This window comes from Wickerhamomyces ciferrii, contig 00288, assembly GCF_000313485.1.
Source record: "Wickerhamomyces ciferrii WGS project CAIF00000000 data, strain NRRL Y-1031 F-60-10, contig 00288, whole genome shotgun sequence".
Classification (NCBI taxonomy): domain Eukaryota; kingdom Fungi; phylum Ascomycota; class Saccharomycetes; order Phaffomycetales; family Wickerhamomycetaceae; genus Hansenula; species Hansenula ciferrii.
Window position 1 is genome coordinate 309 of NW_011887452.1, and position 17,064 is coordinate 17,372.

The window sequence follows — 17,064 nt, forward strand, 5'->3', positions numbered from 1 at the left end:
AACATTTACGTAGATTTTAGCCTGAAATAATTTGTTTCAACTCATTTTTCCTTATGTATATAGTAGAGTTTGAGATATAAACTCAAATTTACTAAATTATAAAATCTGATTACGTAATATAAAATTAGTGTATAATTATAAGTACACAAAATATTAATAACTTTAAAAGTAGCACTTTAAACATCATATAGTATATGTATCACATATATGATAATATTCAAATACTAAATATATTGAAAGAATAATATCCCAGAAACATGGGCATTTGGAATATGACATATATTACTAGTAGTAAAAATATACGGTGAGATCAAAGCTATTGATCTTCGAAAAATCCACATACAAAAGTCTACAAGATATAATTGTATATGACCCATTTCCCTGTTTTATAATATATATATATATAGTTTAATCTTAAAATGTGAATTATAGAAGTAAAACAATGAAAAGAACTAAATGCAAGTGACGAGTATAGAACTGAAAAGAAGAATCATGCTAAAGCTTTTGAATACAGAGCTTGCACTAGAGTCAGGAACAAAAATACCCTTTTTGATTTTATCCTCAAGAGACAAGTCTCTTTTGCGATTACCTGTGCTGCAAGTTGATGCTGAAGTAACACCTGTTGATTCTATATCTAGCTGTACAGAGCTAGTAGGTATTGATGTATAAGCTATTTGATTTGTTATAACAGCGTTGGAAACTGATGAGTATTTAGATGCCTTTTGAACGTTTGGAATTGAATCACCAAGCTCTTGAATATTTGACTCTTTTGTATCTGTAATCGGCTTTCCAAACAAAATTTCATCATTATGTGCGTCAAATACTCCATAAATATATGGGAAAAATATCCAACCCATGGTGATCGTATCTTTATCAGGACCTGGTATAATATGCTTCAAAACACATTGATCTGTGTTCCTTATTTTCTTGGTAAAGCCAGCGGAAGGTATCTCTATTTTATGACCAGCAACTTCAGCTTGAATAGGACTAGCATTTTCACAATCGAAAACATAATTCTTTGATTGTTCCTCATAGAAAGCCCCCAAATTATTCAGTAACTTTTTGTGAACATCTTCAGGAACAGTTAGCCCAGTAGTATAGCCACAATCAAAGTTCATGAAGTAAGTGTTTCCATTAGTTGTAGACTCACAACCAGCTTCAAGATCTGTAAGATATGACCACCATAAACGACCATTTCCAAATGGTTTAATTGGAACTGATACCAGATCTCCAGTGTATTTAGCAGAATCAATAGCTCCAAAATATATTTCCCCCAATGAATGATCATTTGCACTAGAATATATGGAAAATGTCTTTCTCGATATCAAACCTTTTTCTTTTAATTGATCAAAAAGTGTTGGTTCACCATAATTATATCCCAATCCGAAAACATTTGTATCTGAGCTAACACCATTTGTAGTAGCATATGTAACTAATCCAAAATTCAAATTGATTTTATCACCATTCTTGTCAAATGAAACAGCATCTTTACTCCAGTTACCTTTATAACTTGTGGAATCTGCATACTGAACACTGAAATCTTTATTATTATTTTCATAGCTAGATGAGTTTGTATAGTCATATCCTCGTTTTTCTGATACCTGCTTGGATTGAACAAAGCTTGTATATGAGCCAGTATCTAGCATAACTGGGATCTTTTCACCTTGACTACCAAAATAAAGATCTATTATAGGAGCTGATCTTGATTGTGATAAGAATTCAAGGTCTATGTTATTATCTCTTCTCAGCAAATGTCCTTCATTATTTGGTTTGAGCTGAAATGTCAAAGAAGCGATAGAAATATGGATTTGTAACAGTCCTAATATGATGATTGATAAGTATATGAGCATTTAGATGATGGCTTGATGACTAGTATAATGAATTATATGGTTCTCAATTAAGACTTTGAAGTAATTCTAGGGGACTTCAGTAACTCTTATACTTTCAGCAAAATTCACTGTATAACTTCAACGCATCTTTATGCTTGAAAAGCTCCATCAAAGCCCCAGGAAACCCATACTTGACACCAGTTATATAGCTATCTAGCTCTCGGGATCATAGAACCTTCCCTTTTGGTTAATATAATTAAAAGATTTTCTTCCTCGAACGTTATCATATTACACGAATTTCTGCCACCAAACTTGCATATGCCTGCGACTGGAGACACATCACGAAAGTCCAGAATTAAGATTTCATCATCTTGCCATACAAAAATCTATTCATTCACAGCCTTCGTTACTCACTAAAGTATCTCGACTGAAAACTTTTATTGTTAGAACACTACTGTATTAGAACAAATCTCACTTACAAAACGCGAGTGAACCTTTAGCTGAACAGTATTAACGCGTAATCTTGATGATGATAAAATATTAGGCTAAAAGATCTGATTCTCGACTTGAAGTATACTATTACGATTAGCCATGATTCATTGGGCTCCTTAATCGATTGCAGATATGATCAATTACTTCTCCTAAAGAAGACTTTAATAGATTGCATAATTAGTCAAGCCTACTTGAACTTAATATAAGTACTAAAAACTTTAGATCGAAGCTTAAAAAAAGCTCCCTATTCCTTGATAAACAGTACAAAGCTCAAACAGATGTCAGATGTCTATTTAATATAAAAGCGTTCCCAACTTATAAATGTCACGACTCACCACTAACAAGCTTTGGAAGTATATACCCGTACCTTTTTGATCCATTCAAAAGAAAAACCATGTTATCAATTAAAGTTTTATAAAACAGGACCTTACATATGTTGCTAATTACTTAAACTGGTACGTAATTAAAAAGAAAAAATTCAAGTTTAAGCCTTCGGGATTTCAGTAGAACTGTGTCAACTAAAGTTAAATGTTCTACATCCAGAATAAAGAAAGTCCAAAGATCCCATAAAAGAGGATAATATACAAAAATGGATATCATAAAAAAGTCAAATATAACAGCTTTTCTATAGAAACATCAATCATAAAAAGCATTAAAAGTAGAAATCAAAAACATGAAAAGGTGATGAATTCAGAAAAACATCATAACAATTGGAATAGCACCTAACAAACCAACTGCTAATCTATTACCAGCACCTTCATAAGCAGAAACTGATGCTGGAGATGGAGCACTTGGTGAATTACCTTGAGTTCCATTTGTACCATTGTATGATGGTTGGGTGAAAATAGCTGGTGCTGATGATGGTTTTGTAGTTTCAGTGATTAATTGGGTAACATAATATGTTGTGTCATCACCAGTTGAAGTTGGGATAACCTTGGAACTAACTGGAGCTTGATTTGTAGTTTGCTCAGCTGGTGTAGAAGCTGGAGATTGAACAACTGTGGTTTCACCATTTGGAAGTGTTGATGTAACTTGAACAAATTGGGTTGAAGTACCTTCTGATTCATTTGATGATTGTTCAGGTTGAGTAACTGGTGTAGTTTCAGCTGGAGTTTCAGAAGTAGCTTCAGAAGCACCAGTGTTAGTAGCAGCAGGAGTTGAAGCAATAGTTGTAACATCACCGTTTGGTAAAGTGGAAGTAACTTGAACAATTTGTGTTGATGTTTCTTCAGCATTGTTTGGTGATGGGACAGATGGAGATGAAGTAACTGGGGTTGAAGCAGCTGGAGTTGAAGCAACAGTGGTAACATCACCATTTGGTAAAGTAGAGGTAACTTGAACAACTTCAGTAGATGTACCTTCGACAGTTTCAGAACCTGTGTTTGATTCTTGAGCTGGAGGTTGAGCAGCATCTGTTGTTGCTTGTGTTTGAATTTGTAGTGATGGTGCAGTAGTAGTAACAGCTTGTGTAGTTGTTGATGCGCCTAATTCTGAGCTTTCAGCACTTAATGGACAGTAAGTGGTGTAAATATTGACAATGTTACCAATTCTCTTAGTGACAGTAGTGACAGCAGCAGTTGTTGTGTGTTCAACACAAGCATTATCAGAACATGAAGTAACAGTTGCAATAGTAGTCTTGTCTTCTTCAACAATAGCAGTGGATGTAGATGGTATACCGGCAGAAGCTGAAGCTTTTGAAGTTAGTGCATTAGAGACTGGAGCATCTGTTGATGTACCATTGGATGAAGCAGAAGATGAAGCGATTGATGAAGCAGGAGCTGCAGTACTAGTTGGAGCACCTGAGGATGAGATTTGAGAGTCATCAGTAGTTGAAGCAGGAGCTGCAGAAGAAAATGAGCCTGGAGCACTTGAAGCATCAGATGGAACAGCAGAAACGACAGTTGATGCTGGAGCATTAATGGTATTACTCAAATCAAATGTTTGAGTGGCTCTCTTGACAAATCTAGCACCAGTGTTATCAGTGATTGCAACGGTAACATCAATAGTAGCTGAAGCAGCAGTGATTGCATTAGCAAAAATACGTGCGACGAAAACTTGACCTTCTTCAATGGTATCATCATAGTTGTAGTTGAATGAATCTTGGTTCTTCTGATAAACTGCTGGAGCAACTCTTGAACCATCAATAGTAGAAATAATATCCTTGAAAGTGATTTCTTCATTATCTTCTGAGGAGATAGAAATTTGAGCCCATGGACCAAGTTCACTTGGAATTTGGATATCCCAAACTGGTGCACCATCAACAAATGAACCATTGATAGATGGACTAGCAGTAGAGCTTGGTAAAGCGGATGATGATGATGATTCAGAAGTTAATGGAGTTGATGATGATTCAGATGATAGAGCAGTTGATGGACCTGAATTGTTGAAATAACCACCGAATGATGAGGAGATAGAGTTTGAACTTGATGAAGCAACTACTTGAGAGCTTGATGAAGAGGATGGTGTGATTGTTGAGAATGATGATGGTGAATAGAATGATGAGGATTCAGCAGATGATGAAACTGAACCACTTGATGCACCAGCATCAGAGGCAATTGAGCTTGATGATTGAACAACTGAAGAAGCAGATGATGATTCAGAGCTTGATTCAACAGAAGAGATTGAGCTTGAGCTTGATTCAATTGATGATGATAATGACGATGATGATTCAACAGATGAGACAGAACTGGATTGGCCTGCAGCAGCAGAGCTGACACTTGAAGCATCACTTGAGCTTGAGATGGCACTTGAGCTTGAGATGGCGCTTGAGCTGGAAACAGCACTTGAAACAGATGATGAAACAGATGATGAAATAGCAGAGCTTGATGAGAAAGCAGATGAGGAGGCACTTGAGCTTGAAGCGGTACAAGTGGTGAACCCAGTTGAACCAGTGTAATATGAACCTAAAGAAGCAGAAGAAGCAAATAAACTGACAGTTGAAGCAGAGGTATAATCAATTGAGTTACCAGTGGAAGTTTCAGTTTGTGAATAACTAGCGGCTTTAGTTGAGCTTGGAACTGAATCAGTAACTTCAACAATGTTTGAGTCAGTGACTTTCTTGTTTGGTTTACCAATTAAAACTTCCTTGTTATCAACATCAAAAACAAAATAGAAGTTATCAAAGAAAGTCCAACCTAATTGGAAAGAACCTTCAGAACTGATTCTCCAGTTGGCAGCACAATAATCAGAGTTTGGGACTTGTTGGACAAAAGATGAAGATGGAATTTCAATTTGAACACCACCGAAATCAAGAGTAATAGATTTGGATTTACCACATTCAAAAACATAAGCCTTTTGGTTTGATTCGTATTGAGCTTCTAATTCATTGATTAATTTGTAGAAGACATCTTCTGGGAAATAAAGACCAGTACTGGAACCTGAATCAATCAAGATTGGGTATGTGTTACCATTTGTTAAACTTTCACAGCCATAAAAGACATCAAATAATTTAACATTCCAAGCTTGGTCATCAATAACTGGAACAGCGACTAGATCACCATCGAATTTAGCAGTATCAACACCACCGAAAGTGAATTCACCTTTTGAAATTTCATCTTGATAGACTGAAAAAACTCTTTTTGAAATAACTTCTTGAGCGAATAAAGTACCAATGAATGTTGGATCTGGAGAATCTGGGTAGTAACCCAAACCAAAAATATTAGATGAATCTGAGGCATCAGTGACTAAACCAAAAGTTAAATTTGTGTGTTGAGAGAATTGTGAATCAAATGCAACGTCATCTGCAACCCATTCACCTTTGAATCCAGTACCATCAGCATAGTTAACTTGGTACTCTTTACCTAATCTAGCTAAAGTTGTTGATTTATTACCATCAAACCCATTTTTGGAGATTGAGCTATCTTGGACATAACTAGTATAAGAACCTGTGTCAAATGAAACGAAAGCTGCTTCATGTTCACTACCAAAATAAAATTTTGTACCTGGAATGATGTAAGTTTGAACACTGGTATCAACATCAACGGTATCTTTTTTGGTTAAGCCTGGGAAAAGGTCACCTTGAGGACCAACTGGGACTCTAAGAAGAGCAAAAGCTTGAGGCAATAAGCAAGCGATGCTGAATAATGTAGAATAGCTCAACATATTTCTGTATTTATATGACTTCTTAAAAAAACCTAGCACAAAATTTGGGTATTAAAATTTGATTGTTATAAAAAATTAATATAAACAATAATGAAACCAACGTAATGGAATGTATAATATAAAGTGAATGAATTAGTAGTTGGTGAATATAGTTCTAACTTTTGTAAAGCGAATGTATTGAGTTAGACTATTGTTTTGTGTGTGTGGTTTGAAGTGCTATTAGAAGTTCTTGAAGAGTTTGGGGTTGAAGGTTGTTTATGGTAAATGTGGATGATCCAAACTTTTTATATGAAGCACGAAGCGGTACAACATCCTAAGCCCATCCGAAAGCGTGTTCAAAATCTTCTATTTATGTCGTTTCCATCTCTTTTTTGAGAGCTTTGCTCCACTATTATTGGAAGGGTTTCCTAAGGATTTCGTTGCGGAATGTAGAACTCGACAGACCCTAACATTATACGTGCAATTCCAACAGAGATCCGCGTTTTCTCGACTGCGTATACCATACAAAAACAAACATTCCAAAGATCCAACAAAATCAAAACAAACAAAACATTGATCAGTTCCCCAGTAACCATAAAGGCCTTTATAATAGATCAATTAGCTTGCTTCAAGAACAGCTTTGAAAAAGGATGATTAAAGAGTGATTGATATCTTTTAGTTGAGAATAGATCTATATTGTACTTTGCGGTACTACCTTTATAAGACTTGTGGAAGTCTAGACTTATTGGATGCGAAACTATGCAGGTACATCCAAAAAGAGATTGAGATCCACCGAATCGAGATGGAAAAGCTTCCATAAAAATTGACCGTGGATTTCAACTTTCCAAACCACGAAGAGCTTCAAGATTCAAGATTCAGTAATCGGGATCTTTTAAGCCCACCAGAACACCAGATTTCAGAATGTCGTAGCCTGTAGGCTTTAACTTGAGAAATATGAAAGAGCCAAAAAATGCGTACACAAGTAAGTTCAAGCAGCAAAATAGAGGACTCACAATGTTTTTTCATAAGAAAAATGCTTTATCTTGATTGAGAAATACAAAGTTGGACTTGTAAGTTGTTACTTCACTAGCTTGTCCATTTCTCAATCCAGACTCCCAGCCAATTGTAATGTAGCGGTATAAATGATAGCGTTATAGGTTATAGGCTATATACGCTGGCAAATGTGCGGACACTACCCAGGGTCCATCATAATTAAAATAATCACTCACCAAGTTTATAAGTTATAACTACATGTTACCAGCTACAACTGACTTCAATACAATTTTTTTATTCAAAACACAATAATATATAAATGAAAAGGTCTACTAATTTAACAATATAAATCTCTTTTTTTTTATGGGATTTCTAACGATAGTTCAATCAAAAAGCATTACCAAAGCCTTGACCTGTAGCTTGATAACCTAAACCCGTGTTAAAAGATTGAGCTGGAGAACCATTAGTGATCATTAATCTTTGGTTTCCTAAAACTGGTTCTTCATCTTCGTTTTTGGATTCTTCTCTGACTTTTAAATCATTGATTAATTTAGTGATATGGTTAGATCTATCTCTTTCAACAGCAATATGATATGGTTTAATGTATTCATTCAAATCATGTAACCAAGCTAATTCAATAACCTTGTCATAACGGATTAAATCATATGAACTGTATAATAAAGCAATGAAAGCTTCATTGTTACCCGTTTCAACGAAATAAGTCAATAAATCTTCAGCAACATCAGTTGATTGTGAGATGGTAGCAGTTTCAATAGCAGTGTTCCATAATTGATCTGTTTTCAAGATAGATAAAGCCTTGTTCCATTTCTTATTTTTACGGTATAAACGAGCAGCAATTTGTCTAAAGAAAATCAAATCATGTTTTTCTAATCTAGCAGCAAGATCAATTGAATCAAATTTATCATGTGTATCAACAACAGTACCAAGAGTCTTGTAATCTTCTTCTTCAATCAATAGATCATGATAAGCAGCATTAACAACAGAGTTGTTCTTATCTAAAACACTGACCAAGAATGGTTTGATTAATGGCAAGTTATCAGATTTTTGGAATAATCTAACAACTCTTGGAATATCGATTCTTGGAGTTAAGACAGTTAACAAATCAGTTATCAATGATGGGTGTTCATTAACATAGAAGTTGATAGCTTTGTAGTAAATTTCCAAGTTGGCAACTTTAACAATGATTTCTTTGAATGAAGAATGATCGAAACTTGAAGCAGCTTTTTCAATCATAGTTAAAGCAGCATTATCCCATTCATCATAATGAGCATATAAGAAAATTAATTCAGGCCATAAGTGAGCTGTTTCAGTAGCTCTGATAACTTTAGGAATATTAATTCTTGACCAGAATAATTTCAAATGTTCCAAAGTTTTAGCTTGGTTATATTTGGTATATAAGATAGCTAATTCAGTGAACATACCCATATGAGCTCTTTCTAAACCTAAACCAGCTTCAAATAATGAAATTAATTGATCGAAATAACCTTCACTTTCATATTTTTCAACTAATTCACTCAATTCTTCAGCATGAACAATCAAGTTCAAACCACAGATTTGAGCCAAACGGAATTCTTTATGTTCAAGACAAGCATCGTTAACTTGTTTCCAGACTTTAGTGTTACTAGCTTTTCTTGCACATTCAACAGCAGCTTGATAATCATCCAAAAAGACTAAAGTACTTGCCAATTTAGAATAGTTTGAAACTGAGGAATATAATAATTTAGCAGCTTTGTAATCTTTACGTTCATATAATTTATCACCAACTTCATTCAAGTCAGCAACGTTTGAACCATTCAAGAATTTTTCAATTTCATTTAATTTTTCTAATTCAGCATAAGCGACAATAATTTCACCATCAATTTTTGGTTCTTTGTAATGTTCTCTAGCCATTAATAAGAATTTAATTAATTCTTCAAATTTACCAGCTGAATCAGCAATATCAATAACAGATTCATAGTTTGAAGCGTCACCAGCTTTAATATAAGATTCAATAGCTTCTGGAATACGTAAACCATCTAATTGAGAAGTACCTAATTGACTCCATAATTCAGGATTATCAATCTTTTCAGCATAGGCTTCACCTCTATCTAATGATAAAACATCTTCAGCCAAAACTTTCAAAGCTTGTGGATATAATTTGTTCTTATCGTAAATTTCAAAAGCTTCTTCATGTAAACCAGCTTCAGTAGCTAATGAACCAATTTCAACAGGATCAAATTGATCTAATTTTTCAATGTAAGAGCTAACTTTAGTTGGTTCAACTTTAATAGCAGTCAATAATAATAAACCTTGTAATGATGGGTTATCATTGAATGGAGATGGTTCCAAGATGATTTTTTCTAATAATTCAATCAATTCTAATGTTAAACCATTATCCATAAATGCTTTAACAGTTAATGAAACTGGTTCTGGGTCATTTAATTCTGGAACAGCAGTACCAACAACTTGATCAATCAATTGTCTTCTGTGGATGTTATCTTCACCCAATACAGAATTCCATAAACCTAAATCAGATCTCTTCAATAAATATCTAGCTTGGTATTTGTACATTGAGTTTTCATTGGTGATTCTGATCAATTCTTCATCATTTGAACCTCTTTCATAAGCGATATAAGCTAAGTAAGGATCTCTTTTTTCACAGTAACGACCAACTTCTAATGTATCATAGGAATCATTTTCTTTCAAGAATTTTTCTGGAGCATTGTTTGAATCAATGTAAATTTTAGCTAAAGTGTTGTAAACAGCTTGATCTTGAGAGCCTGAATTCAAAGTAGCTTCTAAGAATGGTAATAATAATTTCAAACGGTTTCTCTTTTCAACTTCAGCAGTCAATTCACCGACTGGAACTTGACCCAAGACACTTTGAATCAAGTTTTGAATGACTTTTTCATCACAGTCAACATCTAAAAGAGCAGCAACAACTTGTGGAGTTTTTGATGGGTTAACTTGTTGAACATAAACTTCAATGAATTTGAAGAATTGATGTTTGTACAAGTATAAAATCAAATCATGAACATAGTTGAAACGGTCACAGACAATAATCAATGGTAATTGATCTTGTAAGTTAGCATCTTTCAAATAGTTTTTAACTTTTTCAGAATCATAAACATTGTTATCTTTGACAATACGTTCAATTTCTTTAACTTGGCCTAATTTAGCAGCAGCTTGAATATATTTGAAAACAACATCTTTATCATCAGTTAAATTGACAATAGAAGCCAAATAATAGTATAAACCTTCATAAGAGCGGAATTCTTCAAATAATTTGATCAAAGTAGCTGAACCAATCAAATCAGAAAATTTAGTTGCAACTTGAATAACAATTTGTAAGTTTTGAGCAATGTTTTTATCTAATAATTCTCTTAAAACAACAGTTGATTGATCAACATTCAATTTACCGAAATAAGAAATTAACCAATCGGCTGGGATAGAACCAGTATTAACAACGACTCTCTTAATATCTTTAATATCAGAATAGTTTTCTAAAGCTCTTTGATATAAACCAGCTTTTTCAGCCAATTGAGCAATAGTTGGTCTATCATAATGATGGAACATATCATTACCTAAAATGGCGTCAGCAACTTGTGGAGCATGTAACAAATTGATTTCCAATAATCTTGTTTGTAAATGTCCTTGGTTTGGAGAATCATCTTTTAAAGCATCTAATAAGAAAGAAGTACCTTGTTGAATGAAATTTTGACTAAAGAAAATATCAGCAATTTTTTCAACTTCAATTTGTTCACTAGTTGAAGGAGAATTTAATAAACTAATGGCAAATTCTGAAGCTTTATCAGGATTAGATCTTAACAAGTTTGAAATTAAAACAATGAAATTTGGTTGATAACCAACTTTTTCACTATATGGTAAGATTTTATCAAATTGACCAGATTCAGCTAACGCAGCAATAACTTTTGGATGAGTTTTAGCTCTCAAGTAAATAGCCAAAGCTAACGTTAGATCAAATGGTTTAACAATATCACCTAATTCTTCAGATGAAGTTAATTTATCCTCTTTTAACCATTTTTCAAACAATTGTTTACGATCTTGTTGTAAAACTGGTCTTGCTAATTCAATAGTTTCAAATTCATTTAGTTGGCCTTTATCTAATAAAGTTGAAAAATATTGTAAAATTGGAGAAATACTACCTGGAGGAGCTTGAACGTTCTTCAATTTATTAATGGTTTGAGGAGTTCTTAATTGAGCAGAAGAAGCAGCAACTTTAGCAGCATTTGAATAATCACCTTGATTTAATAATTGATCAAATTGTTGTAAGAATAAGTTTTCAGCACCTGGTAAACCACCTCTTGAAGCTAATGATAAAGCTAATGGAACATTAGCTAATTTGTTCAAAATGTATGGAATCAATTTATCTTGTGCAATTTCAACAGCTAAGACTTGACCTTGTTTGTTGATGGCTAAGATACCATTGTTATCATGATAACTTGAAGCAATGAAAACTAAGTGTGCTGTAATTCTGTTAACAAATAAGTTTTGACCACTTTCTAAATCATATAAATGAATAAACCCGTATTTTGTTAACAAATAAATGACACCATATTTCTTGGAGACTTGTAAACTAATTGGGAAATCATTTTGAGCATCTGGTGGGAAAAAGATATCAACAGATTTTTTTTGGAATGGAGGATTATTACTATCATGATCAATTTCAATGATATGTAATTGACCACCATTAGCAGTTCTATTACCACAAACAAAGACTTGAGTTGGTGCAGAGGCATTTTCTAAAGTCAATTGACTGAAACTGGCAACATGACCTTCTATAGCTTGTGAAACATTTCTTTGTTTTGAAAATAATTGAATTTTACCAGCGATACGTCCGTTTTCTTGAGTAATACCAACAACAGCAAACCAATCAAAGTTTGGATTTGAAACAAAGTTAATGATTTGAGCGTTATTCAAATTGACATGTCTTGAAGTTAATTTGACTGGACCAACTGAAGGTTGACCATCGAAAACGTTCCAAGTATAGATCGAGCTGGCAGTAACCAAACCCAATTGTTCATCATTTAACCATTTCCAGAAGATGACAGGTTCATCAGTACTGCAAGATTTTAGTTTTTCTTTGGTTTGTAAATTGAAGATTTGTAAAGTTGTACCATTAGCTCTTAATGAAATAATAAATTGTGAAGGGTGCAAAATGGCGTTATCAGCAGTCATATTTTTTCTAGTGATTTGATTGTTATTTTGCAAATCAACAATGGCAACGGTGTTTGCACCGTTGACTTGTTCTCTAACGACGACATAATGATCACTTTCTAAAGTTGTTGATCTAAATTCTAAAGATTGTTGATTTATACCTAGAGAGGTCAAATCAGTCAACTCTGTGAATTCAATTGGAATATCACTCATGATTGTATTTTCTTCTTAAATAAAAACAAGTTCAGCAAAAACACAAAAGATGAGATGGATATGGAAGTAATTGAATTGAAGGATGAATGATTTTAGTTCTTTTAAGTAGTGTGATGTTTTAGATCTCTGTTATGTTTCAATTGTTGATTTGGTTGATTCGTTGTCGTGTTTTTTTGCTGTTTCCCCCTAATTTGCCAGCGCTTTGGAACTTTGGCAGATTTGGAATTTCGCGGGAATCTGGCCAAGTTTAGTTTTGGGAAAACAGACGGGTGACACTTGTTCCTGCGGTGGAACGGTAGGACCAGCACCGTACTAATAGATTATAGTGGATGATTTTTAGTTCAATCATGGTGAAATAGAGTTGATATTAGTATTATTAGAATGTATAGCTACACAGAAATATTATTATGTACTTTGATCTGAAAGTTTCTCGGTGGGTGCGCGTGGAAGCGTATTTATCACTTTTGGTGGTGAATCGTGATGGTAATTAATGGAGCGAAATTACCGGTGAATACCATTTGACGACTACTTGAGCAATAAAGACGGGGATTTGAAGAGTATAGATAAATTATTGATGTTAATTGACATTGAGAAATAGTAGAAAGATCATCATTCAACTGTCAGACCGTTGTTCCTGATCTTTACCTTCGAATAATTACCATGATCTGTTTCCCGATCCACAGCTTCTCCGAAAATTCAAAACGTTTTGGACTAAAATTAAAGATCAGTCAATGATCTAAATTCCTATAAACAACGTATCAAAAAGTCATACAAATATCATATTCCAAAGATGTCACTAGAAGCTATTAGATTTGATAGAAATGCTAGATCATTAAACATCTTGGATCAACTTCTTCTTCCATATGCCACTGAATATATTCCAATCAACACTATAGCAGATGCTCACAACGTGATCAAGAAGATGCAAGTCCGTGGTGCTCCAGCTATTGCAATTGTTGGTATATTATCCATATTAGTTGAGCTAGATCACTATGTTGATGGGAAATTCAAAGATCAATCTTTTTATGATTTAGGTGATTTTGCAAATTTCCAAAATCAATTGATCCAAAGATTAGAATATTTGGTTACAAGTAGACCAACTGCTGTTAATTTATCAAACGCAGTTAATGAAGTTATTGAATTGATCAAGTCCACAAAAGCTAAATCAATTGATGAACTATATCCAGAAATCTTCAAATATGGATGTGATTTAATTGATGATGATTATACAAATAATGTTAAATTAGGTGATCATGGTAAAGATTGGATCATTAAACATTTGGAAAACGAAGGATTTAATGGGAAGTTCAGTGTCTTGACAATTTGTAACACTGGTTCATTAGCTACAAGTGGATATGGTACTGCACTTGGTGTTGTTAGATCACTTTGGAATCATGCTAAATCATTCACAACTTCAAATGAAGAATCAAATCAAGAACCAGCTACAAAAAAATCTAAACCTTCAGGTGCACATTTTTCAAAAGTATATACATTAGAAACTAGACCATATAATCAAGGTGCAAGATTAACAGCATATGAATTAGTCTATGAACAAATTCCATCAACTTTAATTACAGATTCTATGGTTACCTATTTAATCTCAAGTTTAGCAAAAAACCCAGATTCACCACCAATTAAAGCATGTGTTGTTGGTGCTGATAGAATCGTTAAAAATGGTGATACTGCAAATAAAATTGGTACTTATCAATTAGCTTTAATTTGTAAACAATTTGGTATAAAATTTTTAGTGGCAGCTCCTAAAACAACAATTGATTTGAAAACTCCACATGGTGATCAAATCATTGTGGAACAAAGACCTTCAAATGAATTACAAAATGTAAGTGGTGGTGTTATTGATATTCAAACAAATGAAGTTGTCAAAGATTCAAAAGGTCATGCAATTAGTGGGAAAGTTGGTGTTGCAGCTCCAGGTATTGAAGTTTGGAATCCTTCATTTGATGTTACACCTCATGATTTAATTGATGGGATTGTTACTGAAGATGGTGTTATCACCAAGAAAGATGGTGAATTTGATTTAGAAGCATTATTTGTTTAGAGTTCTTGAATAATTGTATAGATTCGTAATAGATTTTTGGATATACTCGAAGTTTAAGAGCTTCGGATGTAACAGTCCCATTTTGGTAACTGAAGCGAAAGTATAAGCTAACGGAGTAAACACAGAAGTCATAAGACATAAGCAACATAAGATTATCTTCGAAGCAACTTATGCTGAGTTTGGGCTGGGATGTTTTCTGTTGTAGATACTTTTACTTGATTTGGCTTACTGTAATAGCTTCTCTCTGATCTATATTACAAATCTCCACCACAGTTGATTTACAAGAGATCGTTATCAAATACACACTTTAGATAAAGAAATTTGATATAAAAACTCACAAGGACCCGCATACCCAAGAGCCATATTGTTTAGCATATTAGTCAATTGAGATATATCAAGTAAAACAATGTCAGATATAATCAAGGACCCTGAAACAGGTCCAATTAATGTTGATAATGTTTCAATCAAAAGGAGAAGATCTAATTTTCAAAAGATTAAGCATACTTTTACTGCTTTAAGTGTTATCATTTTATTAGGATATACAATTTATACCCACCATTCTTCAATTTTCAAATCACTATCTAGTAATAACAATAATGATATTCCACCAAACCCTTATTCAAATGTTAAAGCATTAAGACCATCGACAAATTCTGAAAAGTCTCATTTCATCTATACAGATCCAGATTTTAGAAATGCATCATTGAAGAAATATCAAGGTTTAGTTCAAATACCAAGTGAAGTTTATGATTTTGCTAATAGACCAGAAGCTAGATAATTTAGAAGGATGGGAACCTTTTTTAAAATTACATGAATTTTTAGAAAAGACATATCCATTAATTCATAAACATCTTAAAGTGGAAAAAATTAATAAATTAGGATTGATTGTTACTTTCCAAGGTTCAAAACCTGAATTAGAACCAATTTTATTCACAGCTCATCAAGATGTTGTCCCTGTTGATCATGAAACTTTAGATAAATGGAATTATCCACCATATTCTGCACATTTTGATGGGAAATTTGTATGGGGTAGAGGTTCTGCAGATACAAAGAATTTATTTAGTGGTATTTTTGAAACTTTTGAAGAATTATTAAAAGATGGTATTCAACCTAAAAGAACTTTAATCTTTGCAGGTGGATACGATGAAGAAGCTATTGGAAGATATGATGGTGCAAAATCATTACAAAAATTTCTTGAAAATAGATATGGTCATAAATCATTTTATGCACTTTTAGATGAAGGTGGAGGAGTTTCAAAAGTTGGTGAAAATTCATGGATTGCTTCACCTGGTATTGCAGAAAAGGGTTATTTAGATATTTATATTCAATTGTTCACACCTGGTGGTCATTCTTCAATTCCTCCAGATCATACATCTATTGGTATAATTGGTGATTTAACAGGGTTAATTGAAAATGATCCATATCCATCTGTATTGACTGCTGATAATCCAATACTGGACTTTTTAAGAACTTCAGCTGAAATTTCAGGAGATTTAGATGATGATACTAAAAATGATTACATTCGTGCTAAATATGATTCAAAAGCTCGTGAACGTGTTTTGACAAAATTAATTCATAATAAATCCAAGAAATATTTGGTTCGTACATCTCAATCAATTGATATTGTTCAAGCAGGTGTTAAAATTAATGCAATTCCTGAAGTTCTAACATTAGGTATCAATCATAGAATTTCCTTAGAGAGAACAGCACAAGAAGTTATTGATAATGTTATTAAGAACGTTAAGATTATTGCTGAAAAACATGGTTTAGGAGTTACTCTAGAAGAAGGTGAAACTACAATTTTAGATAAAACAGAAGCAGGTAGTTTTGATGTTAGATGGGTTCAAGCTTTAGATCCTTCACCAATTTCTAAAACAAATGATAAGACATGGGATATTTTATCAAGTTCTATTAAACATTCATTTGATGATGTTATTTTCAAAGATCAAAATCAAACTGTTGAAATTGCACCATATTTAGTTGGTGGTTATACTGATGCTTCAAGATATTGGCCATTAACTGATCATGTTTATAGATTTGCCGGAGCGGCTAGTAATAGTGGTCCTTCCAATGCTCATGCTATCAATGAACATAGTGAATTTGATACTCATTTACAGATCATTGCATTCTTATATGATTATATCTTGAATGTTAATGAATATGATAGTTAGATAGTATAAACAATTACAATGAATAAATGATATTATTGATGAACACCTGTAT

The 17,064-nt window shown here is 33.3% G+C and overlaps 5 protein-coding genes across 5 annotated transcripts; 2 read left to right on the plus strand and 3 right to left on the minus strand.

Moving 5' to 3' along the window:
* Positions 1 to 452: 452 nt before the first annotated feature.
* On the minus strand, positions 453 to 1,850 carry BN7_6542 (pepsin-like aspartic protease; the record flags this gene model as incomplete). Its single annotated transcript, XM_011272891.1, has 1 exon — positions 453 to 1,850. The coding sequence occupies one exon, from the start codon at positions 1,848 to 1,850 to the stop codon at positions 453 to 455; it is 1,398 nt and encodes a 465-aa protein (XP_011271193.1).
* Positions 1,851 to 3,011: 1,161 nt separating this feature from the next.
* Positions 3,012 to 6,422, minus strand: BN7_6543 (uncharacterized protein; the record flags this gene model as incomplete). Its single annotated transcript, XM_011272892.1, has 1 exon — positions 3,012 to 6,422. One exon carries the CDS (start codon positions 6,420 to 6,422, stop codon positions 3,012 to 3,014), a length of 3,411 nt encoding a protein of 1,136 aa, XP_011271194.1.
* Positions 6,423 to 7,781: 1,359 nt separating this feature from the next.
* CHC1 (clathrin heavy chain) lies at positions 7,782 to 12,785 on the minus strand (the record flags this gene model as incomplete). Its single annotated transcript, XM_011272893.1, has 1 exon — positions 7,782 to 12,785. One exon carries the CDS (start codon positions 12,783 to 12,785, stop codon positions 7,782 to 7,784), a length of 5,004 nt encoding a protein of 1,667 aa, XP_011271195.1.
* Positions 12,786 to 13,575: 790 nt separating this feature from the next.
* On the plus strand, positions 13,576 to 14,841 carry MRI1 (S-methyl-5-thioribose-1-phosphate isomerase MRI1; the record flags this gene model as incomplete). The annotated part of the gene is made up of 1 exon (XM_011272894.1): positions 13,576 to 14,841. One exon carries the CDS (start codon positions 13,576 to 13,578, stop codon positions 14,839 to 14,841), a length of 1,266 nt encoding a protein of 421 aa, XP_011271196.1.
* Positions 14,842 to 15,247: 406 nt separating this feature from the next.
* On the plus strand, positions 15,248 to 17,012 carry BN7_6546 (M20 family metallopeptidase; the record flags this gene model as incomplete). Its single annotated transcript, XM_011272895.1, has 2 exons — positions 15,248 to 15,560; positions 15,628 to 17,012. The coding sequence occupies 2 exons, from the start codon at positions 15,248 to 15,250 to the stop codon at positions 17,010 to 17,012; spliced, it is 1,698 nt and encodes a 565-aa protein (XP_011271197.1).
* Between the last annotated feature and the right edge of the window lie 52 nt (positions 17,013 to 17,064).